Source organism: Cnephaeus nilssonii (assembly GCF_951640355.1).
Source record: "Cnephaeus nilssonii genome assembly, chromosome: 3".
NCBI classification, from domain to species: domain Eukaryota; kingdom Metazoa; phylum Chordata; class Mammalia; order Chiroptera; family Vespertilionidae; genus Cnephaeus; species Cnephaeus nilssonii.
In genome coordinates, this window is record NC_137074.1 from 66,433,083 (window position 1) to 66,458,669 (window position 25,587).

Genomic DNA, 25,587 nt, shown 5'->3' on the forward strand with positions numbered 1-25,587 from the left:
TATGAATATGCAGAGCTGTTGTAATGAAACTTGTAACAATTGTGTTTTTCGACTTATATTTTAAAATAATATGCTACTTATATTTCTTTTCTATCAATTTCTTGTCCAGCATGCTTCATTTATTTGCCTGTTCCCATTAGAGCTTCACATCAATAATTTAATGTCCCTTCAATGCAGCATTTTCCAAACTGTTTCTAAGATTTCATCAGATTTTTCATAAAAAGCAAAAAAAAAAAAAAAAAATTTAAAAAAACAACCCACCCACCACCAACCAAATAAACAACATCACTCTGTAATCTAATAAGTTCCTAAAATATAATTTAAATTCATCAAGAATCATAACACATGAGCATATTAAAAGTTTTTAAAGCATGATGAGGATGCAGAGAAAGAGACTCTATCATACCTTGTTGGTGGAAGTGCAAATAAAAAAAAGCTTTTTTTGGAAGGCAATTTGATAAAATAAACACAATTAAAAATGCAAAACCATCCTTTTACTCAGCAAATCTACTTCTAAAACGTTTTGTGTAAAAGCTCCTGATGCACATGCACACGGATTTGTGTTTGTTATAGCAGAAGGCTGCCAAAGTCGGCTTGAACGTTAGCAGGGAACTGATTCAATAACAGACCAGCCATAAAATGGAATCTAACAGCCACTGAAAAGATGGAGGTAGACTTGTATGTGCCCAGTAGAGAAAAATCTTGAAATATTGTTATGTGAAAAAAGTTATGAACAGAGTGTAATTTGGTCCCAACTGTATTAAAGAAGAAAGAACACATGCAACATACTGAAATTGATATATAAATGAATAGAGAAAATCTAAAAGGATATTTCAGATGTAATAGTGGGAAAAGGTTAGAACTTTGTGATGGGAAAGAGGCAATTTCTTTATAGACACTTTTGTTGAATTTTTATTTTTATTGTTTTACTAATGAATATCTCTTTTTTTCCCCCAACAACAACAATAAAATCCTAGTATGAAAAACAATATCCCCTAGGAAGTTCAGTAGAAAATAAAGCTGTTTAATTGTATTTAACCCAGTGTATATCTCAAACATTTGCTGGAAAGAGTCTGCAATATTCATGGGAATACAATATCACTTTGTTCTCTGAAAACAGATGCAAAATAAAATCTGAAGATAAAAGTAAATCTTGCTAGTGTTTCAAGCAGGCAGAAAACTGTGGAATGAAACTTCTGTTAGGCACTTCATACATGAGAAAGAATTCTGAAAAATATAGGCCTCACAAGGACCCTATGAACTAAGAGAATCAACAATGCTTTTGGTAAGCTGGTGAGGTAATGCTACTCATTTTGTTTCAATAGCATTATCCTACCAACTTACAGACATTTTTTTCTGTGCCTCAGTTCTTTAGAGACTCTTCCAAAGTTACCCAGTTAACATGTGGAGGCCAAGTACAGAGCCCGGGTTCAAGGCCAACAGAGAGACCAAAGACTCTAGCTTTCAGCACTCACCTTTACAGCTCCTTCATGCATACCATGGTCATCTACCTCACTGATAAGCTAAAGGGGCATGGCTAACGTGGGATCAAGTCCAGCCTGAACTGCAATCTGTATGACTTCCTGTGGACTGATCTGTTCCTGAACGTGGTGCTGTTTTGGGAAAGAGTGTGAGTGGAGGTGGCAGGAGCAGGCAAAGCTGATGATGGCTGCAAACAGAGCCAACTGGGCAGCATTTGCCAAATTAGGTCCCACCAGTCAGTTATAGAATATGTAAATATTAAAAAGCTGAATGAAATATGATGTTGTCTGTTTTATGCACTAGGATTCTGAGTAATATTCCATATACCAAAGAGGTTTGTAAAAAATTGAAAACCAGTCACTAAGAAGTTTAAATTTGGAAAAACTCACTTCCATGGGTCAGAAGGAAGGGACACTGAACCACCCACCCGACAGATAAAATGAAGTAAGGATCCCAGGGAAAAGAAGAATGAAACTGTTTGTCTGAATTTATTTCAAAATTTTACTTTTGGAAAATTCTGGGTGAGGTTGCCTGTGAAGACTAGCACACGGCAAAGTTTGTTTGTTTGTTTTTTTAATGCATTTTGCAGACACTAAATTAGCATTTCTTATTAAATAGGCATCTTTTCTATCATACTAACTGGAGAGAATGTCTCTGGATTCCTATAGAATTCAAGGTCATAAAGCCCGAGAGAGGCAAAGCAGGGGACCTGTCAGATTAGGCCATTCGTGTCAGGCCACTGGCCACTGTAGTAACTGGAACCCCACTCAAAGAGCTCCTATAGAAGGCACATACCCCCACCCTCCCCTCCCCCCAATTCTGGGGCTCCACAGCCAGTATTTCATTTCTTTCACATGTTTCTTGGTTTTGATACCTCTCGTCATAAACATATCCTGACCTCACACTATAGATTAAATGGCTGAACTGTTATTTTTTTACTTATCACATACATACTTTTTAAAAACAACTCCTGACAAGGCTCATAAATGCTGATACAGACGTCACAGTAAGAGTCTCTTCATAACCTCTGGGATGATCCCCCCTTCTTCAGAGCTGAAAGGAGGCCAGAGTCTTACTGTGGTGGAAATGGACATGTTCCATATGGATCAAGGGTAAATAAGAGGCTTGTTGGTAAATATGCCAGTCACACTAATATTCCTGTATTTATGGAAGATTACGTAGGGTGTGTTTCTCATAATCCATCATTTAGAGCATCCAAAATATTTCAGTCACTTAATAAATATTTACTTATTCACTAGTTCACTGATAAGCTTTACTCTCTGAGATTAAAAGACCATTCCAGTTTATAAACTATAGCTGAATGACTGTCAGCTACAGTTGCCTAATTGTGTGTGACTTACATAGGGCATATGACAATAAATAAATAAATAAATACCTTTTTTTTTCTGGCTTCATGGTTTAAAAAGAGGAAATTTGGTCTCGAAAATATATTCCATTTAATATGTATTTGGACTTGAGCTTATTTAAGAACTAGAATAGATTAATTCACACTTTTAGAAAACATGATTTTTATTATTTCTAAGAGGAAATTCATATCACGTGGACCATATAATCTGAACATAAAATAATTATACATTTACAAAGTTAATATTGCCATTATTTCTATTATTTACCAATTCACTACTTATACTGAATTTTATTGTCTTTACTCTTTAACAGAGGGTTCCTAATTTGAATACATTGTTTAGATTTTTCCCATCACCCACCTGCATAATAAGAGAACGTGCGCTTGTTCCGATCAAAAACAAACCAACGTTTTTTCCAAGTTTTAATTTTTCCACCCATTTTGATGAGGAATCCTCGGCAGGTCTTCTCTGTGATGGATACATGATAACAGGTGTCGATATTGTGGCCAGCAGTCTCCACGTGGCTCCGCAAATCAAAGTCTTCCTTCCGGACAGGCAGATAGCGTGTCAAAGGTCGAGCCTAGAAAAGGGCAAACCCATTGCATCTGAAACTAGTTATTTGCTTCGTTTAGATCAGAGGGATAGAAGCAGAAAACAACTGAAAAGCCTAAGCATTAAAATGCCCATGTGATTATGAGCACTTAAAATTCATCACATGGGGTCTAAAAAGTGGGTAGTATTTTAAGAAGGATGCTACAATATTGCAGGGGTGGGGAGGGCTAGGGGGTAAACCCAGGCCAATAGATTCTATGTCTAGAAATGGACAGATGAGAAAAATGTCATTTATCTTAGCTTTCAAAACCTTACTTAGCACTTAAAAACACAGGGGAATGAAGCATGAAGTTACCTGGGCGGCTTCCTACAGTTGAGGACTCCTCCACTGTAAAGTTTCCAGTTCTCCCCACCACCACCTCACAATAGTTCTTAAATAATTTCAGACATGACTCATGGAACATTCTTTAGTAAGTACAAACCCCACAAGACCCCACCCCCCGCCCCCAGCTGTACACATCGGCTTCCATACACTAGAAATCTAAGGCAGAGATGTATGTTTTGCAAAGCGAAGCTAAACTAAGGTAAGAAGTGAAGTCAAAATTCTGTCCAGGACCAGACAGCGAAGAGATAGACATAGATGTCTTTTATTTTACTGCGGCTGGAGTAGAGGTGTGTCTAATCCAGGAAGCAGAGATCACCATGGGCAATGCTTCTAAAATAATGCTTTATTTGATCCTGTTAAATTAACCCACTCCTTTACCCTGGGGAAAATGACCTCATCATATACTTGGTTAAACCTTATAATTAGGATTAAAATGGAATTGTGCTTTTTGGTTTGGCTTCCAGAAACCTTAACGGCGAATCAAAATTTGGCAGAGGTTGGCTTAATAAAATAAAACGAACATGTTTCACTTTGTAGTTCTCCTTCGATATTTTACCTTTGATTCTGTGGTACTTTGCAAACAGATGTTACAGACCTATGGTGCATCACAGCCTTAAGGAAAACCTCTCACTGCTGTACTATCAACTGCCAGCAACTACAAAGAATAAGGGAAATGGTGCCTTTTACCTTTAGGTCCAGCAAACTTTGGTAAAACTGATTTGAACTTCAAATTACACGGACTTAACAAAATTTTATTTGAGTTTCTCAGAAAACATACATTATGTAAGCAGCTCTAGTGACAATACCAGAAATTCAAACTCTATGATGACCAAGATAGGAAGTTAAACAGAATGGGTGGTTTCCCCAAGTTTTGCTCGAGTTCAGTAATTTCATGCACATGTGTGTGTGGATTGGTGTAGTAATGGGGACACATGTGATAGATAATACAGTGGTTAGGAAACAACAACAAACCAGAACACTACCACCACCACCAAGCAGCGGGTCTGGTAAAATTACCCTGTTCTGGAGTGTTTGCTTCCAAAAGATGCCTTAATAGGCTCTCTTCTCTTCCTCAGCCACAGATTTTAGTTTGGGTGTTGTATTTGCTTTTAGTAAATCCAGCTGCATTTTTCAAAGCTCCTCAAAAAAAATTCTCCTTTTAAATACAGCCCCCAAAAATGGGTAGAAGAAAAGTGTCTTTCCCATCAAATGTCCCATGCACGAGCAGAGAAAAGTGTCCTTTGATTGGTAGGCCCTGATAAGTTTTGAAATCAACATGTTTGGAATTTTTTGCCCACTAAGGCACATCTTCCCCTTAGCCATTACATGTCAAGAGCTAATTCCTGGAAGGCATCCTGACACAGCGTTACCTTCCTCTACAGAACAGCCACTAGGGGGCAACATACTCTCATGTATCCAGATTGACCCACCAACCTGTGCCCTTTGTTTCTCCCTTATTTTCACTTCCTTTTCAATCAGCTTCTGCCTCTGGCTAGTTTCTTCCTGCAATCGTTTTTCCAGGAGTTCTCGGCGTCGTTTCTCTTCTTCCAGAGCTCGTTTTTTGGCTTCCATTTCCCGTTCCTAAATATCATTAGGCAGAATACATTTTAAGACATACTGTTTATATTTGAATGAGTCCAATTAATATAAAAAAGGAAATTCTTGCTAGAAATTTTGGTTTATAACTTGGTCCCTTATAATATGTAACCTCGACTAAAACACTCGTGATCACCTATCACAGAGCTTGCAAAATCATCTATGCAAAAAGGCAACCAGTAACTTGAACTAACAATTGAATTTAAGTGAATATCCAGCCGGTGATTACAGTACATTCCGTCATTTCATACTGATGACCACGATTCTCCCATTTCTAGTTAAAAAGCCTCTCAAATTGTCAGCCAACACTGGTCATGAGATTTAGCCTTTCTTTCAGTTGCCCTCTTCTAATTGAAGGTCATGCACGGGTCCTTCCAATTCCTGTTGTTGCTCTGCAGCTTCCTGGCCAAAGGTCGCAGAGGAAGCATGTGGGGAAGTTAGAAGAGGAAAGGAGGTGCCCCTAGGCAGGATGCAAAGGCATTCTGGGGGATTCCTAAGGAAGTTCAGATTCTGCTTGAAACACAGTCACAATAATGAGGGATTTTTAATGTTGTTGCATTAACAATAGTGCAGTTAATGCAAGCTGACAAGGAATGGAGACTACAGAAAGACATGACATGCCTCCTCATTCTTTGGCAGGCAAACAAAGTGCCCGTCAAAAGGGAAACATAATACAAAGCATTCATTTCGGTCTACATCAACACTATGTCTATTTTCAATTATGAAAGATTGTAGTGCAGTAAAGAGCCTTAGAAATCATCTAACACCCTTAGTTGTCAGGTAAGAAAATGAAGCCGAGAAAGGTTGAGTGACTACTTCACGATCACACCACTGAGTGAGGCCCTAGGACAGCTTCCTGGTTCAAGCGAAGAGCACCTTGCACCCCCACATCTCTGCCCTCCAGCATCACGATCTAAGACCTACCCTGGATTCCAGCAGCCGTGTCTTCTCTGCATGAGCCTGCTTCAAAAGTCTCTCCATCTCTTCTATTCTGGCAATATTTGAAGTGCTGGCGCTAAATAAAACAAAAAAACCTTTCAAGAATATTGTTTTGGAATGAGATCTCTTCAAACACACACACACACACACACACACACACACACACACACGCACGCACGCACACACGGAGGTTCACGAAGGTGTAGGACAAAATCCAATGCAATTTAAAGGTCTGAGGGGGCAAATCAATTCAACTCTGAAAGTTGTAGGTGATACTGACTTACCTCAGTGTAGGAGACAAAATACAGGCAAGCAAAGTAACGCCAAAGTGCTTTACCCATCAACAAACCAAAAACAATTTTATGAAGAATGTTTTCAGAATGTTTTCTTGCAAAGTCTAAAAATTTTGGCCTGTGGGAGGCCTTCCCATTAGCTGAATTATTCAGAGTCAACAGACCAACAGGACTATCACTAAAGTTCTAGGTAAATGACACCTATGGTTTGAAGTACTTTTATTTGGTTTGGGAATATGTGTCATTAGCTTCTTTTTTGTTGTGCCTTCACATCTGTGGGCATTTTATTTCTTAAATGATAATGCCAATTAAAAAATGACTTCTTACAGGTGCAATGGAAGGGTGGTGGCCGGTTTTGCCAACAATACCCACCCGCCATACCAATGAATAAACTGCATAAAGGGATCCAAGAGTTTTGAAAGAAATGCATCTTGGGAAAGACATCACACAAACAACTAAATGAAAAAAACCAAAAAACCAGAGGAAATGAACACTGCAGGAAGAGTTAGGGGTAACCAAATGAAAAAGAGAAGAACTTGGAAATGAACTAACTCAATAAAGGGATCCAAGAGCTTCAAAAGAAATGCAACCTGGGAAAGACATCACACAAACAAGTAAAGGAAAGAAACTATAACAGAGGACAAGAAAAGTTAAGGATAATTAAATGAGAAAGAGAAGGACTTAGAAATGTTTAACACTAAACAAAAATTTCTATTTTTCACTTGCTTACATTTTATTTCACTAGTTTGGAAAAGAGAGACGGGAGCCGAGGTCAAAATGTATTTACTCTGATGTTGCAGCCGCGGGAGAACCCAAGCTGTTTCTTATGCATATACACGTGTATAATCACTTACTTATCTGTCTTCTTTTCCAGACTCTCTTGAGGACAGAGAGGCTTTCTGCCTCTATCCCCCACAGCATGGTGCCCGGCACACAGTAGGAATTTGTGTTTGTAAGACATTCATATAAAAGTGAGTTCATATAAGATATATAAGATAATTATTACTGTGGTCTTCCAAAATCAGGCTTTGGATCATCTCAAACGTAGGTTGTTTTGAAGAGATAAATGACTGCAGTAACACTGGCCATGTGGTTTATCTTAAAAACAGTACTGGAACACAGATGTTTTTAGCAGTTTTATTCATACTGGTATTTGCCAAAATTTGGAAGCAACCAAGACATCCTTCAGTAGGTAAATGAATAAACTGTGGTTTATCCAATATTCCTATTTATCATCTAGCTTGTGCCCTGAACATTGTTACAGAAAAGTCACTGTATCCACTCCTTCATTGTTTGGACAGCATTGTTAGAATGATGATTCTCATGTTGAATATTCCTACAGCTTCCATTCACTGGCCTAAGTATGACCCTGAAGCCACTTGAAACCTACCCAGATGAACCGGTTGCAAGTAACTTGGTTAGATACAAATATTTTCAGTCCATGGTTTTTCATATATTTGCAATTTGGGTTCATCCTGGGGATAAGTTTTCAAGTCTTTATCCAACTTTCAATATTTCTGTTCATTTTTTAAAAGAAATTTTCAGAGTGTTTTCTATTTATTTGATAACTAGAGGCCCAGTGCATGAAATTCGTGCATTGGGAGGGGGGGTCCCTACAGCCCAGCCTGCACCCTCTCCAATCTGGGACCCCTTGGGGGATGTCTGACTGCCGGTTTAGGCCTGATCCCCAGGATTGGGCCTGAACCAGCAGTTGGACATCCCTCTCACAATCCTGGATCGCTGGCTCCTAATCGCTCACCTGCCCACCTGCTTGGTTGTCCCTAACTGCCCCCCATGCCGGCCTGATTGCCCCTCACTGCCCCTGCATGCCGGCCTGATCACCCCTAGCTGCCCCCCCTGCTGGCCTGGTTGCCACTAACTGCCCCCCGCTGCCAGCCAGGTCGCCCCCAACTGCCCCCTCCCTGCTGGCCAGGTCGCCCCCAACTGCCCTCCTCCCTGCCAGACCGGTCACTCCTAACTGCCCCTGATCCCGTCGGCCTGGTCACCCCTTACTGCCCCCCCTGCCGACCTGGTTGCCCCTAACTGCCCCCCCCGCCGGCCTGGTTGCCCCCAACTGCCCCTCCCCTGCTGGCCTGGTTACCCCCAACTGCCCCCCTCTGCCATCCTGGTCACCCCTAACTGCCCCCCCCCAAGTGGCCTGGTCACCCCCAACTGCCTCCCCTGCTGGCCTGGTCGCCCCATGCAGCCTGCTTGTTCAGTCATTTGGTCATCCCTCACTAACCCCCCTGCTGACCTGGTCACCCCATGCAGCCTGCTTGTTCAGTCATTTGGTTGTCCCTCACTAACCCGGCCTGGTCACCCCACGCAGCCTGCTGTTCAGTCATTTGGTCATCCCTCACTAACCCCCCTGCCGGCCTGGTTGTAGGCAGCCATCTTGTGAGGGCATGGAGTTAATTTTCATATTACCTCTTTATTATATAGGATAGTTCTAATTAATTTTATGCCAATTATATCCAATCTATTTATTTGGCACTGTTCTCATAAATGTCTTAATTTTTGCGCCAAATGAACTGAATTTTCTGAAAACACTTAATAGAAGAAAGTACATGTTAACACTGCCCATGTCTTCATTATTTTAGGCACCTAAAGTCAACTTTTTTTTTTTTTAACTATGCTGGATATACTTTAAAAAGATACTTAATTATTTTATTAAAAATATAAATTAATTTTTATCCATAGACACTTAATTGTTCTCCACAGCCACATTTTTGTTACTGTTCACTTGAATATTTCCTTGGCATTAAGCCACTTTTATTCAGCAAAACTTTTGCTGTTCTATGATATGTTACCACCCTTTGATGAGATTCACTTTAAAAAAAGAGTCAGGAGGCCACTGAGGAAGGAGGCCTGTGCACATCTCCTGCCTCAGTTCTTAGAGCTGCTATGAGGCTGCTAACCTGTTGCTACACTCGACTCAAAGCTGAGCCTTTAACATCCTGGGACAACTGCTGTATGGACATGTATGGGCGTTACTTCCACCTTGTAATTTCTGACTCCCTCATTTGCATATTAGAACTGCCCAATCCCTGTTAAGTTAGCCAGATTCCTTCATTTTCATGGAGGACCAGAATGGGAACCAGACTTGTAAGTTTCACCTCTATAAAATCCTGCCTTTCTCTTTTCTCTTCTGAGACAATTGAGGTTGCTGCCTGAATCTGGGCCTCGTAGGTTGTGAACCTTTTTGATCAAATAAATACTTTTTGTTTTTTATTGGAGCCTGAACCTCTTCTTTGGTTAACACTATCCAGGGTAGAAAGCAGAATATAAACCTTAGCCTAAAATGAAGGGATTAGAAGCACCTCAAATTCTGATTAAAGCATCTTTTAAAACCAAGTTCAGCCATCGGATGCTCTCAATCCGGTTCCCAGTCTTATTTCTTTCTCTCACATACATTGCTGGTATATAAGCTATCGAGAGCAATCAGCTTCCTCAACATTTCCTAAAAAATATGAGCATAGAATCAGAACTTAGTAAGTTAATAATGGCAATAGTAATAATATTGTATTACTATAGGAGCTATTTAGAACACTACATTCTATAAGACAATCAGTAATTCTAGCAGAATAGAGATTTTTTGCAGAATCAATTCTCAGTTACTGTTTTCTAAGACCAAGACTTGCTTTCTTAGCTCCATGTTTGTTTATAGTGTAGTAAGAATGCTGAAAAAGCAAAAACATTGTCTGACTCAAGTAACTCTCTGGTAGATGCAAAAATGATGTCTCAACAAAAACTGAAGGGCAAATGTACCCACAAGTCTGAGGAATTCTGTAATTCTACAAATGGCTTTTTGTGACATAATAAACCACAAGACTATGTTTATGTCACTAGAATTTCAGCATGCAATTACCTTTTTAAAATGTGTATTATTTCAGGGTATTTTAATACATAATTTTAAAAATTTTTAAATGAGAAAAATTTATTCTTCTTTCCACCTTTATTCTTCTTTCCACCTATCTTCACAGAGTTCCCATTAAGGAAGTCCTGTCGTAACACACATTCCAAACATTAGTTGCTATTACCCACTTTCCTCATGTTTATCCTTGATTTTCCACCATAACAATGGGTGTGAGCTTATCCTAGGGTGGCATGGATTTTTTTAAAGGTAGATGGTGGCACAGAGGAGACATGCTTGTTTTTCTCTCCCTTGTCTGCTAGACCTTTTCTAGGCATCTTCTACTCTGGCTTCCATTTTTTGACCTTCAGAGGATCTGACAGAATAATTAAATAAACGCTGTGAGTAATTGCTGACTAGTGACTGGTTACCCACAACTGCTAGCACTGCCAGGTCAGTTCTGTGTGCAGGAACTATGGAAAATGACGGCGGCCACACGTAACTACCTGCCAGGAATGGTCACTCTGCAATGATGCTGTTTTCTTAATGCGGCATGTTCAGTGGGAACATTCTTGCTTTCAACCCTTGGAAACCATTCTAAGAAAAAGCAACCGAATGAGCAAATAAAAATACATTAAGGTTTTGCTGGTCACCGTACTTAAGTGTTCGTCGATCTGAACTTGTAATGCGTGGTAAATATAATTGAAGTGACCCCTTTTTAGGTCATTTCCTGTACTCACTGCTGCGCTGCAGTTGTTGACCTCAGTTAAGTATGAGAGATGGGGTGGGGAGTGATTATTTGGAAGGATGCATATTTACTTCTAATTTTGAAGGGAAAGAAGAGGGGAAGAGAAAACAGAAGAAGAATAAAACATCAAGAAAGGAAAAACCCTTAGAGTGTATTTATTTATTAAAGATGGCTCAGCCCCAGCTGGTTTGGCTCAGTGGATAGAGCGTCGGGCTGCAGACCGAAGGGTCCCGGGTTCGATTAAGGTCAAGGGCACATGCCTGGGTTGTGGGCTCGATCCCCAGTAGGGGTCGTGCAGGAGGCAGCCGATCAATGATTCTCATCATAGATGTTTCTATTTCTCTCTCCCTCTCCCTTCCTCTCTGAAATCAATAAAAAAAGATGGCTCAAAAAGAAAAAAAGAAAAGGTCAGGCTTTCAAGAATTCATCATAGGAATATTGTTATAATATGTTCACAATTATTAAGGGAGAGGGGAGAGTAGTCTGATGTTTTCAAAATAACAACTAAGTACAAAGTGCCAAAGAAACATGGGTAGTCCCTCTATGATTACTACATTGGGAAACTAAACTGCTGCATTTTGTATTCTCTGTTTTAATGTCCAACTTTTATTCCCCTATCATCATTATATAATAGTTGCTGAGTTACTGACTTTTGTTTGGGTCCTGTTATTCAAAAACACCACATCGAATTGGTCTGGTCAGTTTACATTGGACAACAGTTATTTATGAATAACTACTCAAAGCTCTAGGATTTCTGTCCTGAGAATGTCAGCTCCCACTGGCATGGCTCCAACACCCTCACCAGGACCACAGGGACTACCTGAGCACCTTCAGGCGAGAGATAGCTTGATGCCCAATGATCCACACACTCATGTGTCTTCCTCAAAATAGTCATGTTATATATTTTTTAAATGAAATACTGCATCTTCTAATCTATATATATAAAAGCCTAAGTGACTGGCTTACCGGCTGACTGGTAGCTATGACGCATACTGACCACCAGAGGGCAGACACTCAATGCAGGAGCAGAAACCACAGGCATGGAAACATGGAACAGAGTGATGAATCTCAGAGGGAGAGGGAAGGGCAGGAAGAGATTAACCAAAGATCTTATATGCATACTAGAGGCCTAGAGCATGGATTCGTGCACCGGTGGGGTCCCTTGGCCTGGCCAGTGGGGATCGGGCCGAAACCAGCCTGGTACACAGGCCAGGCCAAGGGACCCCACTGATCGGGGCTGGGGAGGGACACAGGATGTTGGCCAGCTGGGAAGGGATCGCGGGAGGGCTCCAGCGCATGTCCAGCACATCTCGCTCAGTCTCAATTGGCTGGACCCCAGCAGTAAGCTAATCTACGGGTCGGAGCATCTGCCTGGCCTGTGTGCTCTTGCAATCCGGGACCCCTCGGGAGATGTCGGAGAGCCAGTTTCGGCCCGATCCCTGCAGGCCAGGCTGAGGGACCCCACCAGTGCATAAATCCATGCACCAGGCCTCTAGTATTGAATAAAGTGAAATACTAAACCTTCTAACATTAAATAATAATGGCAGCAAAAAATAATATCTTTATTCATTATTATTACATAATTCCCTCCTTAAATTTGGGTCATTTCCATGTGACAAGCAGTAATAGAATTATGGTTGCTTTTATGTTTTTCCCAGGAATGCCTTTTTTTTTTCCTGATAGGATATATCCAGTAATATTAATATTTTGCCCATTAATGCCAGAATTAAAATACACTATACTCTATTTATTACAGACTATAGTATCTGTCCTTCCCTTCTTCCCCTTCTCCCCCCAAATTTCCTGGCTACAATGTCTGGTTACAATTGGCTCTCTCATATTCTTTTCATTTATGAAACACTAACTAACCCAAACGCTAAGTATAACTTGCTAATAGTCTTTCCTTCTGCCTTTGTCACTCTTTTTTATTTTTATACTTTTTTTGAGGGGGGAATAAATTATTGAAACCGTTGTAAAGAATGAAATTATGTTCAGATGATGGCAATTTTCCATCAAAATATTTAAAAAGCCGTTCTTTCCTTGTATTCAAGAATCAAGCCCTCCATTTCACAGACTAGCAAATCAGGGCCGAGAGAAGTCTGAGGTCTGCTTTAAGTGGCACAAGTACTCCTGTTCCCAGCCTGAGGCTTCATCCCAATAAAGGAAAACTTGTTTGATGGCAGCTATCCAACTAGTCATTTTCTTTTGAGACACATAAATGCTCAATTAATGTTTATTGAATATTGGATTTCTTTTTGGTTTAAATCATAATGCTTCTCAGCCAATTAACTAACTAGATCAAACACAGAAAAATGTCAAAATTGAAAATATTTCCATTTTATTTCATCCTGAGGTAGTTGTTTAGCTAACACTTATAGAATGCCTACTATACATCAGTATCTCTACTGGGTGTGGAAAGTGAAAGATGATTAGACATCTTCTTTGACATTGAGTATTTCACCCATTAATTACTGAAGAAAAAATTTGTACTGCAATGGGCTCGGTGATATAATAGAAGAAAAATAGCTAGTGCAATGGAAATACAGAAGAAAAAGTCCTGAAGGAAATTTTTCATATGAGTTTCCAACTTTAGTTTGAACTTGAAGGATGAGGAGAATTTCTCCAGGTCAGATGGGAGTGAGGCAATGATGATGGAATAGATATTTTGTAAGGCCAGACAAGATCAGTGCTCAGTATGTACAGGTTGAGTGAATAAAACAAATGAAAGCATGAACTGACTACAGACAGTGGTGTGCTGGTGTTCTAGCACTCTGGAGGAAAACAAAAACCCTGATGTGTAGCAATTGTTGATTTATGTGGAATGTATATTCCCACCATTGCCAATCTCAAACTTCCAACATGACATCACTGATTGCAGAGTTAGGAGAAGATGTGCACATTTGGCACTTGCCAGCCAGTATGAGCCGACTCTAGCCCGCTGCTGACTGTACAGCAATCCACGTGTTTTTGTGGAATGAAGGAGCCTATAAATGAATGAATGAACAAACTACACAATTCCAGGGCAAGGACCAAGATGGTTAAAGGCACAGAGATCTGAGAATTCATCACCCTTTCAATTAATAATACGAAGTTCTATGAGGTGCATTCAGGAGAAGAGAATGAATGGGCCTGAATATAGAATGCCATGTTCTGGGGTCTTACTTTATTCAAAAGGTAGTAGGGCATCATCAAAGCTTTTGAAGAGAAAGGGTATCATGATTAGATCTATGTCTTATGTGTGCCTTTAGCCATAATTCCATGAAAACACCTTTGTTTGCCTCAAAGTATAAACACAAATGTGAATGGTTAAATCCTTACAAAAATTTCAATATGCAGAACAGCTAAAGCCTCCCTTTTAATGAAACACAAGGGTAAGAAATCCTTCAAAGTTCTTACTCTGTTGTTGGAGATTATTTCTTTATTTAATCAAAAGCAGTCCTAATGAAGTTGACTCTAGCTTAGAGTCAACCAACAGAAGCAAAACGATTTTGAAGCACAGTATACATGTGAACTCAAATGTGAACAATGAAGAAAGATGAACTATATGATGTCTGACTGGCTGAGTCACACAGGATACAAAGAAATTACTTTAAAGACCCCCATGACACCCAACCTCTTTCTGCATTACAGACTCTTCATGTCTCAGAAACTTGGGTTTGTACATATACATACCTACATTGCCCCAAATTGATGTCTTTACTTTGTGAAACCAGCAGGTCCTTCTCCCAACCAGACACCTTACCTACAAAGAAATCTTACCTAGAAATATTGTCAGGTGAGCAAGCAGAGATGCTGGTCTCCATGCTATCAGAGCTGTCTAGGCTCAAAGTATCAAAGGCCTGGTCCTTGTAGCCGTGATCTGGGTAGTGGAAACTGTTCAAGTAGACATTTGATTCAGATGCTGTGCGGTTGTAAAACTCAGAAGATTTCTGCCTTTGTCCTTCACTCATCTGTTGGTGATTATACCCTAAGGAAAGAGCCATAAATATGTTACAGTGCCTCATTTTTCAGTCTTAGATCTTATAAGACTCAAACTAGCAACCCAAAACATCTGCCTATGAAACTTGGCCCTTGGTCTAATTTGTTTTGAAGCCAAGAAGATCAAAGAAACAGCATCATGCTCAGTGCAAGCACCAAATTCAAAGAAGTGGTCTTGTGAGTGATCTTTTTTTTTGTCAGTGGATCACTTGACACTTTCCTATGCCATTCCCACATCTCTGCACAAGTGAGACTAATATTATCGGCACACACAGAAACACAAGGAAACCAAAACAGAAACACAGTGAATGGCGCTGAATCCTTTCAAAATAGCTGGGTTCACGTCAGGGTAAAATGACTCCTAGTGATAGGCAACAGCAGGGTCTTAAGGCAGTCACCTCTTCAATGATATTCATATTTAAGGGATACCCGATCTGGTCATAAAGAGCAGGTGAATCAGCTAGGTGTAGGATTTGAGAAACTTATCATTTACTCATCATCACTAATACTTTCAATCTGGTTAGGAGACAAACTGTACATTTTTCTCATTCTTTTAAAAAAAATTTCCTTGTCTTCCATTACTTATTTAAAATATTCAGATCAGCAATCCTTCCAATGGTTGTACTCCGCCTCATTACTGTACATAAAGTAAGTCCTAACATCATCGATAGATTCTTGAAACTGTGGTGAAACAACCATATGAAAACCAGTTTTCTCACAGGCTAATTGATATAAACAAGAGTTAAGTTTCTATGGCATCTCATCAATGTTATAACAAAACACCATTATTCGAGGGCCTGTAGCTATAGCTGTCTTCTTTTTCCATCTGAATCGCCAGCCTTCTGTCAGTTGGTGATATTGACCACAAGACAATGTAGGAGCTACATTAATAGCAGGAAAGGTACCATTACTAAGAGGTGTTCTCCTTACCCTGGTGCCTGGTCAGCTGTGCACTAGGTCATTGGCTTTACTTTGCGTTATTGCTACGGCTTGTTCTGTAGTAGCTGATTTGGGGCATCATAAACCGAGTTTTTCTTTCCCTTCAATTACTATGTACCATACACTCAGGAAGCAGGGGTCATACTGATAAACAAATTCTTCTATTCATTCTTTGCTTTAGCCAGTACTGTAGTTTGCAATCTCTTTCTCCCTGAGTAAACTATCAGACCTATTAAGAGCTTACAATTGGCCCATTTGAATTTTGCCTCTTTCCTTGTGCTCTGTTTATCTTACACTGAGGCTTTTAATTGGCAATGAAATGTCCAAAAAGTGGGCAAGAGAGTGAGAGAAGGCAAGTGATTTCAAACAGCTTCTTCCACTGTTGATTAAACGTTTCAATTTAAAACCAGAGCTACCTCCATGATGCAAAGCATCACACACCAAAGGCTACTATAGAGTGATTTTAGTTCTATGAGTTTTGACGCATTAAAATTTGGAACAGTTTTAGGTATCTAAGTGAAAATATGTTAATTAAGATAAGGCCTCTTCTGGAAAAAAGGTTTTTGTAATATAAATTATAATTATCCTATCTAATAAAACAGTACTATGCAAATTAACCATCACTCCGCTACACCCACCAGCCACGCCCACCAGCCACGCCCACCAGCCAATCAAGAGCGATATGCAAATTAACACAACCAAGATGGCAGTTAACTTGCATATCCAGGCGCAGAGCGAAGACTGAAGACAGTGGAGAAGGAAGCCAAGCACTGCAGAAGGGAGCAAAGCTGCAGAGAAGTAAGCAAGCGGGGCAGGCGGAGAAAAGAGGGAAACAGGGGGGCAGGGGAGAAGGGAGGGAGCGAGGCAGAGGAGACGGGTGGGAGGGAGCGAGGCAGAGGAGATGGGTGGGAGGGAGCGAGGCAGAGGAGACGGGAGGGAGTGAGGCAGTGGAGACTGGTGGGAGCGAGGCAGCGGAGACGGGAGGGAGCGAGGCAGAGGAGACGGGAGGGAGCGAGGCAGAGGAGACGGGAGGGAGCAAGGCAGAGGAGACGGGTAGAAGCGAGGCAGTGGACACGGGAGGGAGCGAGGCAGAGGAGACGGGTGGGAGGGAGGGAGCGAGGCAGCGGAGACGGGTGGGAGGGAGCGAGGCAGAGGAGACGGGTGGAAGCGAGGCAGAGGAGACGGGTGGAAGCGAGGCAGAAGAGACGGGAGGGAGCGAGGCAGAGGAGATGGGTGGGAGGGAGGGAGCGAGGCAGCGGAGACGGGTGGGAGGGAGCGAGGCAGAGGAGACGGGTGGAAGCGAGGCAGAGGAGACGGGTGGAAGCGAGGCAGAGGAGACGGGAGGGAGCGAGGCAGAGGAGACGGGTGGGAGGGAGGGAGCGAGGCAGCGGAGACGGGTGGGAGGGAGCGAGGCAGTGGAGACAGGTGGGAGGGAGTGAGGCAGCGGAGAGGGGAGGGAGCGAGGCAGAGGAGACGGGTGGGAGCGAGGCAGCGGAGATGGGTGGGAGCTTCGCTCAGGCTGCAGGAAGCCCTATTCTTGCAGGAGTATTCCTGCAATGGGCGGCTAGTCCTATATAATAAAAGCGTAATAATAAAAGGGTAATATGCAAATTGACCCTAAGGGCAGAACGACCAGGAATGACAGGTCACTATGATGTGCACTGACCACCAGGGGGCAGACGTTCAATGCAGAGGCTGCCCCCTGGTGGTCAGTGTGCTCTCACAGAGGAAGCTTCACTCAGCCACAAGTTGGGCTGATGGCTGCAAGTGCAGCGGTGGTGGCGGGAGCCTCCATGGCAGCGCTAAGGATGTCCAACTGCAGCTTAGGCGGGGAGTGGGCCTAAGCTGCAGTTGGACATCCCCCAAGGGCTCCTGGGCTGCCAGAGGGATGTCTGACTGCCAGCTTAGGCCTGATCCCCTGGGAAGTGAGCCTAAGCTGGCAGGTGGACATCCCCCAAGGGGTCCTGGACTGTGAGAGGGTGCAGGCCGGGCTGAGAGACCCCCCCTCCCCCCGAGTGCATGAATTTTCATACACCAGGCCTCTAGTCCTATATAATAAAAGTATAATATGGTAATTAGACTGGACATCCTCCCGGTTGTCCTTCCAGACAAAGCTGGGGCTGCGAGGGAAGCCTGGGTCCCAGTGCCTGAGGGAAGCTGGTGCTGGCAGCCAGGGGAAGGAAGGCCTACTCTTGCATGATTTTCGTGCATCAGGCCTCTAGTAAATTACAAATACCAACACACACACACACGCACACGCACACACACACACATACACACACGTAAAAGCTACATATCAGTAAGGTAAGATGAAAAATATAAATGCAAACCATGAGATTTTAGGCAGATTACCATTACTTGTAGTGATTAATGCATAAAGCATTAAATGAAGCCAGTACAGTCATGAGAGTGGAGCATGTGCCTTTTAAAAAAAATAAGGCAAACAATTCATTACTCAATATTTACCTTTGATATTTGAACTTTTTGATTTACTAATTGCTCCTTTTAATTTTTTTAAAAATTATTCATTAGGAAAAGGAAGAGGACAAAAAACTCACCAGAAATTATTTAAAAAGTTCATACAAGTATCTTGCCTATGCTTTCAAAAGGTTTGTTGTCAAAGAAAAGGTCCACATTGACACCAACTACATGGATGACATTTCCTTGTTTGAGTATGAAAAATAAATCCCTAAAAGACAGCCATGTAATTGAAAACATTCAGCAATTGTCTGCTTGGCAATGACGTGTGCCACGCCTCAACCTTCCCTTTGCCTCCAGTTTTTCATAATGAGGAAAGGTCAGTCCCTGTGACGCAATAACACTTCCTTAGAAAAGCAGAAAGGGAGTATATTTCTTCTTAAAACAACACATGCCCTGCTCCTCAAATCTTCCAGGATTCCTGCCCCCTCCAAAAAAAAAAAAGTATCACAGAATAAGCAAATGAACTTAGTATCTTCAGGTGAGGCTAAAATCATTCAAAATTTTCAGATGCAGGCATGAGGAAAAGCTGTGTGAGAAGGTGTACTGTGCTAAGGATTGCGCACGTAAATTTCCCAGATCACCCCACTATTTTAAGGATTGCGCACGTAAATTTCCCAGATCACCCCACTATTTGCTGAGGTTTGGCTCTATGTCTTAGAGAACCTTCCACCATTCAGGTGGTAAAATAAGCCTGACATTTTCAAGGCAACTTAAATGAAAAAGCCAGCTGCCAATGAGCATGTCTTTCACAATGCAGGACTTTTGCTTCCTGCGAACCCAATGTGAATGGAAATGTTCTACGTTACGAAGCTTCTCATTTCTCCCAACGGGCAGTGTTTTATTGACCACGATGGACTCACCTGTCACCTGGATTAGTCTCCTCCTTCTTGAACAATTAAAAAAACACACACACCAAGTTGCCCCTGTTATTACAAATAAGGCCATGGAGCTCTCCTCCGTGGCCCTGGAATCGTGCCAGGGTGATTCCAAAGAGCTGGTATTGGGATTCAGGCAGACTTGGCCAGCCAAAGGTGTAGGTACTTTCATTAGAGGAGGGGGAGGGCACCCTGGTAGGAGGCCTGAGAGGTGCTGGTGCAGTGAGGTAGCACAGAGGACACAACTACGTTCTGTTCATCACAGATTCCCCATTTACTTAGCATATGGATGTCATGAAATAATCACTCAATGAATTCACGTTCTCATCTATAAACGGCAACCAAATTAGTGGCTAAGTAAAGAAGTGGAATGCATTTACTTTCCAAATAAAGTAAGTGGATTGGAAAAACAAGACTTTTCCAGCCCCCGAGACTGCTTGTTTTAAGTTATTCAGCAAGAATAACATGTAGCAGTGGACAGCATCTAAAAAGGGCCTTGTAGATACTTCAAATCCTTCCTATCTGGACAGAAAAAGCTATTTGAAAGGGTATTTTATGGGGTTTATAAAGTGAGACCTGATATCTGAGGTCAGTCGCTAAGCGTAGCACATACAAGGACCCCAAACAACTCAACTCTCTTCACTGCCCAAAAAGAGCCAATATTCTGCACGTGCAAGGTCCACTTATTATTATTTTTAGTGCCAGCCTCTGTGAATTCTGGGTAACTGGACCTGAGAAGTCCTGTGTGAGCTGACCACTATGAGATACACAGTCTTGCCCATATCTTCCAAATGTGTGGTGTATATACTTTAAAAGACTATCTAGGCCTTAATATAGAAATGACTTAAAATTATAACCTGGGTTTAAGAGGACAAAATCAATCCATATTTCTGGCAATTCAGCCTTTCATAGCTCACCTGCTGAGAAATTCATTCTTCCTAACCATATTCCACAGCCGGAAGATGAAGGCACAGGACAAGTCAGGAATGAAGAGAATGACAGAGAAAGGGAAAAAGATACAAGATCAAAAAGGATGACCAGAGGACAGGAAAAATATACGACACTTCAACATGCAGTCATTGTCGGTGTTAGTGACGACAGCAGATTGACAAGGCAAGATGTTCACATCTTTAGATTAAGTCTGAGTTTACAGAGAAGAACTCAAGAAGCTAAAAAACACAATAAGCTTATAATACATGCACACAGTCAAAAAAGATTTCTTAAGGAAAAAAAAATCTTTCACACACATCAGTCAACCAAAAAATAGGGAGAATAAAAACAAGATTATATCTACAAAACAGTTCATTTTTCCCCCAGGCAGACAGTAACAAATTGTTTTTAAGGGCTAAGGTTTGTAAAATGTCATTTAATTATTTGAAGCAGTGTCCATCAAATTGTATAACCCAGTTCCCTAATATCCTACATCTCTCTCAGCTAGCCACAGTAATTACATTTTATTGATTCAGGCCAGCCAGTTAAACTGTTCTTCACTCTTCACTAAGTCTTTCGCATGAAATAGTCTTAAAATGGAATGATTAAGTAGGAGCCCTTTAAATTTTTCCACCTTCCCACGCAGCCTGCTTTATTTATACCTGGTCTTTATAAAGGAGTAATCTCATGTAAGTAATTACACTTAGCCTATATACACAACAAGACCCACTCTTTTCTTTATCTAGATCCTGAGTCGTACAAAACAATGCTTCCCAGGCACTCGTGCTTCCTGCAGGGTCTGTCCTTGTCATAAAAAAAGCAAAACAAAGAAGGTCATGCAGCTGCCAGTGAATGAATGGCAGCTGCACCCTGCAAGGGTGCAACGACTTTCCTCAATTGTGTAAAAGGAATAATCATCAGGCTAAAAATCTGCCATTGTACAGTTTTAATTCTGATCACTTCTTAAAGATGACTTCACAGTGACCTTTCGCTATTAGCTGGAAACAAAAACACCACACAAGGAGGTTGTCATACCTTTCTTGGACTTTCCTGCATTAAACAAAAGACAAAAGGACAAAGATTTCATTCATTCTAAAGCTCACAAAGCAATAGTTCACAAGTTGTACAAAAGCCAATAACCATTACAACTTTAAGAGCCGAGTTCCTGGGCTGTCTGCTTTCAACTCTGCCCTCAGGGACCTTTGTCTGCATGACTCACATTGTTGGTTCCACTAAAACAATGCTGACTGCAGGATGGCTTATACTTACACCATGGTCCTTGATGTATCCGTGATGCGCAAACAGCAAAAAAACATAGTTCATTTAAGTTAACTGTGTAAGCCAACAAAAATTGTAAGATCTATTACATTTGAGTTGATGAAAACGTGCTAGATTCAAACTTTTTCAAAACCACAAAATTTTACTTCTATTTTAGTGCTCGTGAAACAATTCTAAATGAAATGGTGATTCAACTCTCCAGGTCACTGGGCCACCAGTATGGGCTCAACAGAAAATCCTGCCAAATTTAAGGTCTGCTGTGGCTCTAAGAACTGTGGCCCCCAACCCCTCCTCCTCCACGTCGGGGAGCCACGGGAGACAGGCTGGCCTCACAAGACACAGCACATGCAATTGGATCAACACACACGATGCTTCTCCATTTCCTCAGACGCAGTCTCAGCACCACAGAAACGCTGTAAGGAACACCACTTTAGCTGCAGTAGGAAGACTGAAGCGCAGTCTTCTCGGGTGTACAAAAGACCACCAGCGAAGAATCAGAGCAGAAAGATCGAAGACAGTATATTTTACAGAGGGCACTTCCCTAAGGTGACCTAAGAGAATCAGACCAATTCTCCTGTATGAATGTAGCTTAGGGATTCCCATTATTTGAGGGGAAAATAGAGATTAGAAAATTAGAGATGAAACATCCCTTCGTTTCACCATATTCTCACAAGGGTCATCTTACATGGTAATGTTAATTGCTCTTATTTTTACAAATCCATGTAGTATAGAGGTCTCGTTTTCCTTACTCTCTATTTTAAGAAAAATGTTTTTAAAATAAAGTATGGTATTGGGGCCAATCCAAGCTTTGATGTCTTCAGCCACTGGGAAAAAACACATTTAAAAAGAAGTCTATAAATATTGCAGAAAAATGCTTCAATAAAAAATAGACCTGACTCAAATGAACAGTAATAAATGAGAGCTAAATGGTACTTTTATGTTTATTATTTATAAATCATAAGAGCTATTTTTTAGCTTCAGAAATTATTGTAAAAAAAAAAAAAAAAACGCCCTGGCTGGGCAGCTCAGTTGGTTAGAGCATCATCCCAATATGCCAAGGTGGCAGGTTTGACCCCTGGTCAGGGCACATACAAGAATCAACCAATGAATACATACATAAGATAAATAAGTGGAACAACAAATTGACATCTCTCTCTTTCTCTTTCTAAAAATCAATAAATAAAACTAACAAACGAAACAGAAGTTCAATCAAATGTATTTTATTTAAATGTAACATAAACCTATCATACATTATAAACCTCTCTTCTGATTACTACAGACTCTATTAATATTAACTAATTTCTAATAATGATTCAAAAACCTCGCTCAAGCCCTAGCTCGTTTGCTCAATAGTTAGAGCACCGGCCCTCAGAATGAAGGGATGCAGGTTTGATTGTGGTCAAGGGCACGTTGCCTCGGTTGCAGGCTTGATCCCCTATTCTGGGTCAGGGTGAGTGCAGGAGGCAACCAATCGATGTGTCTTTCTCACATCGCTGTTTCTCTCTCTGTCTCTCCCCCTCCCTTCCACTCTCTCTAAAAATCAATGGAAAAAGTATCCTCTGATGAGGATTAACAAAACAAAAGAAAACAAAACAAAAAAAGAAAGAAAAAACAAACAAACCTCATTCAAGTGATATATATGTATATATACAAAAGTTATACACATACATATACACACCACACATACATACATATATATACATACCAAAATGTATATATTTTTTTCCTTTTTTTTTGTCTGATAGAAAACCGGTGATTATCCCCTGATACCATTGGCAGAGAGGCTGAGCAGTCAGGATGGAATCCCAGCCTGCTTGGAGGGAAGAGATTCAATCCCACTGGTACATGAATACAGTTAGGGGCCACATGCCCACCACTCTATCAGCCTCCGAATTTACATCCTTTCACACCTCCATCACATTTACCACATTGTATTGAAATTATCTGTTATGTGTCTTTTTCCCTCACTAGACTATAAGCATTTCAAGGGTGAGAATCATGCCATTCATTTGCATTCTTGGTCTCTAGCACCCTGCCTATTCAAAAGTGAGAGCCAGCCAGACCAATGTGGCTCAGTGGTTGAGCATTGACCCATGAACCAGGAGATCACAGTTCAATTTTGGGTCAGGGCACATGCCTGGGCTCAATCCCCAGTAGGGTGTGTACAGGAGGCAGCCAATCAATGATTCTCTCTCATCATTGATGTTTCTCTCTCTCTCTCTCTCTCTCTCTTTCTCTCTCTCTCTCTCTCTTCCTCTCTCTGAAATCAATAAAAACATTAAAAAAAAAGGTAAGGGCCAATATAAGTTGTTGACCTAAGCGACTGTGTTAACACAATAAATCTAATCTCAACAAGACTCTCACAGTTGGAACTGTATTGCAGTTATTTCTTCTAGCCCACAAAGACTATTTGAGAACCCCGTTATAAATGCAATGCATTTTTACAAAGAAATAAAATACTCTGAGAATCAAAGTCTACCTGAAACCTAACAACCACATTAGAAGAAAGGCTCAAACCACATTAAAAGGCATAGGGGAATTCTGTCCTGGGCCACTGGTGCTCCATTTACTGTCAGTTCAATGACTCTTTAGCACATGTTTCAACACAGTGGCTCAGCCACAAACCAGGTGAGTGACTTAGGATCTCTCTTTTCTTTCTACCTATAAAATGCAAAGGTTAGCAATTCTCTAGGGGCATTTCTGGTTTGAGAATATTATTACTAATAAATTTATGAAGTGCAAAATTTGAAACATACCAGTCATATGTGTATATAGAAAAAGTTACCTTAGTACAAACAATATCTATCTATCTATCTATCTATCTATCTATCTATCTATCTATCTATCTATCTATCTATCTATTCCTTCCCCAAAGGGGACACATTAAGAGTAAAATTGAGGACTTTGCTTGCTGCCCTTTTAATGATCCTCAACCTTGCTCTCCCTCCCTCTCTCTGAATAATTCTTATGCTTAACAAAAGACATCCCATTTGATTTTTAAAGTGACATACCTCTGAGCATCCTCCGAGATTCTGAGTCTTTGGTCATGGTTGCCAGCGAGTGAGGGAGCACGCTGCCACAGCTGTTGCTCTGTCCCAGGGGCAAGTGAGCCTGTGAGAACCGGGAGGAAACACTTGAGGCAAACTGAAGCCCAGTGGTCCTTCAGACACGGCCACATCCCTGTCCCACGGCTCCTATCTAAGCACAGAGGGCAGGACAGGAAGGTCTTCCAACCCGTTTGTGGATGCTCAATGATAAAGACCAGTCGCTGTCCCTCCCAAGGAGCTCCATGGAAGTCTCCACATCACAGCGGTTCCTCCAGTGGCAGCAATTCCAAAAGACAGGGGAAACACTTGTTCTCCAAAACCACCATTGAGAGCAACTCAAAGTTCTGCATGCATAAGGAGCAGAGGGCAGATGCAGGGGCAGGAACGTGCAGGGCATGCACCAGGACAGAGCAGACCTTCCCTGCGACACGGGCGCCAACTTCCACCTCCCCCAGTTACCTAGTGGGCTGAAATCTATAAACTCCTCCAGTGGTTCTAGCACTCTCTTTAATAGCAAAATCCTTTACGTAAAATATTCTTGGAACACCAGTTTATATAATAGGACACCGGTTTAAAACAACATTGCTCTTAAGGTCAAAGGAAGAGCCCCAAAGCCTGTCCCCTCAGAGCCTCCTTGTCACCTGCCTTTCCTCCTCTTCCTGCAATGACCCCTCGGGCGTATCAGCAGAACATGAATGAGGGTTTAGGCATCGGACCACACGGGTTCATATTCCAGCTCCATGCCTAACCAACTGAGGGCACTTGGGCTCGTCACTTAGCTCCTTTATACCTCAGTTTATCCATATGTACAATGAGGATCATCATTAGTGTCTCTACTGAATAG

At 41.4% G+C, this 25,587-nt stretch overlaps 1 protein-coding gene across 12 annotated transcripts in view; it reads right to left on the bottom strand.

The window, feature by feature from the left end:
• PHLDB2 (pleckstrin homology like domain family B member 2) overlaps positions 1 to 25,587 on the bottom strand; it is a 231,972-nt gene that overhangs the window by 3,059 nt on the left and 203,326 nt on the right. For all 12 annotated transcript variants that reach the window (XM_079766824.1, XM_079766819.1, XM_079766815.1 and 9 more), the window contains 5 exons: positions 24,708 to 24,807; positions 14,975 to 15,182; positions 6,307 to 6,397; positions 5,221 to 5,367; positions 3,210 to 3,429 (listed from right to left, as the gene is read on the bottom strand). In XM_079766824.1, the coding sequence (XP_079622950.1) occupies positions 3,210 to 3,429; positions 5,221 to 5,367; positions 6,307 to 6,397; positions 14,975 to 15,182; positions 24,708 to 24,807 (766 nt within the window). The remainder of the gene's footprint in view (positions 1 to 3,209; positions 3,430 to 5,220; positions 5,368 to 6,306; positions 6,398 to 14,974; positions 15,183 to 24,707; positions 24,808 to 25,587) is intronic.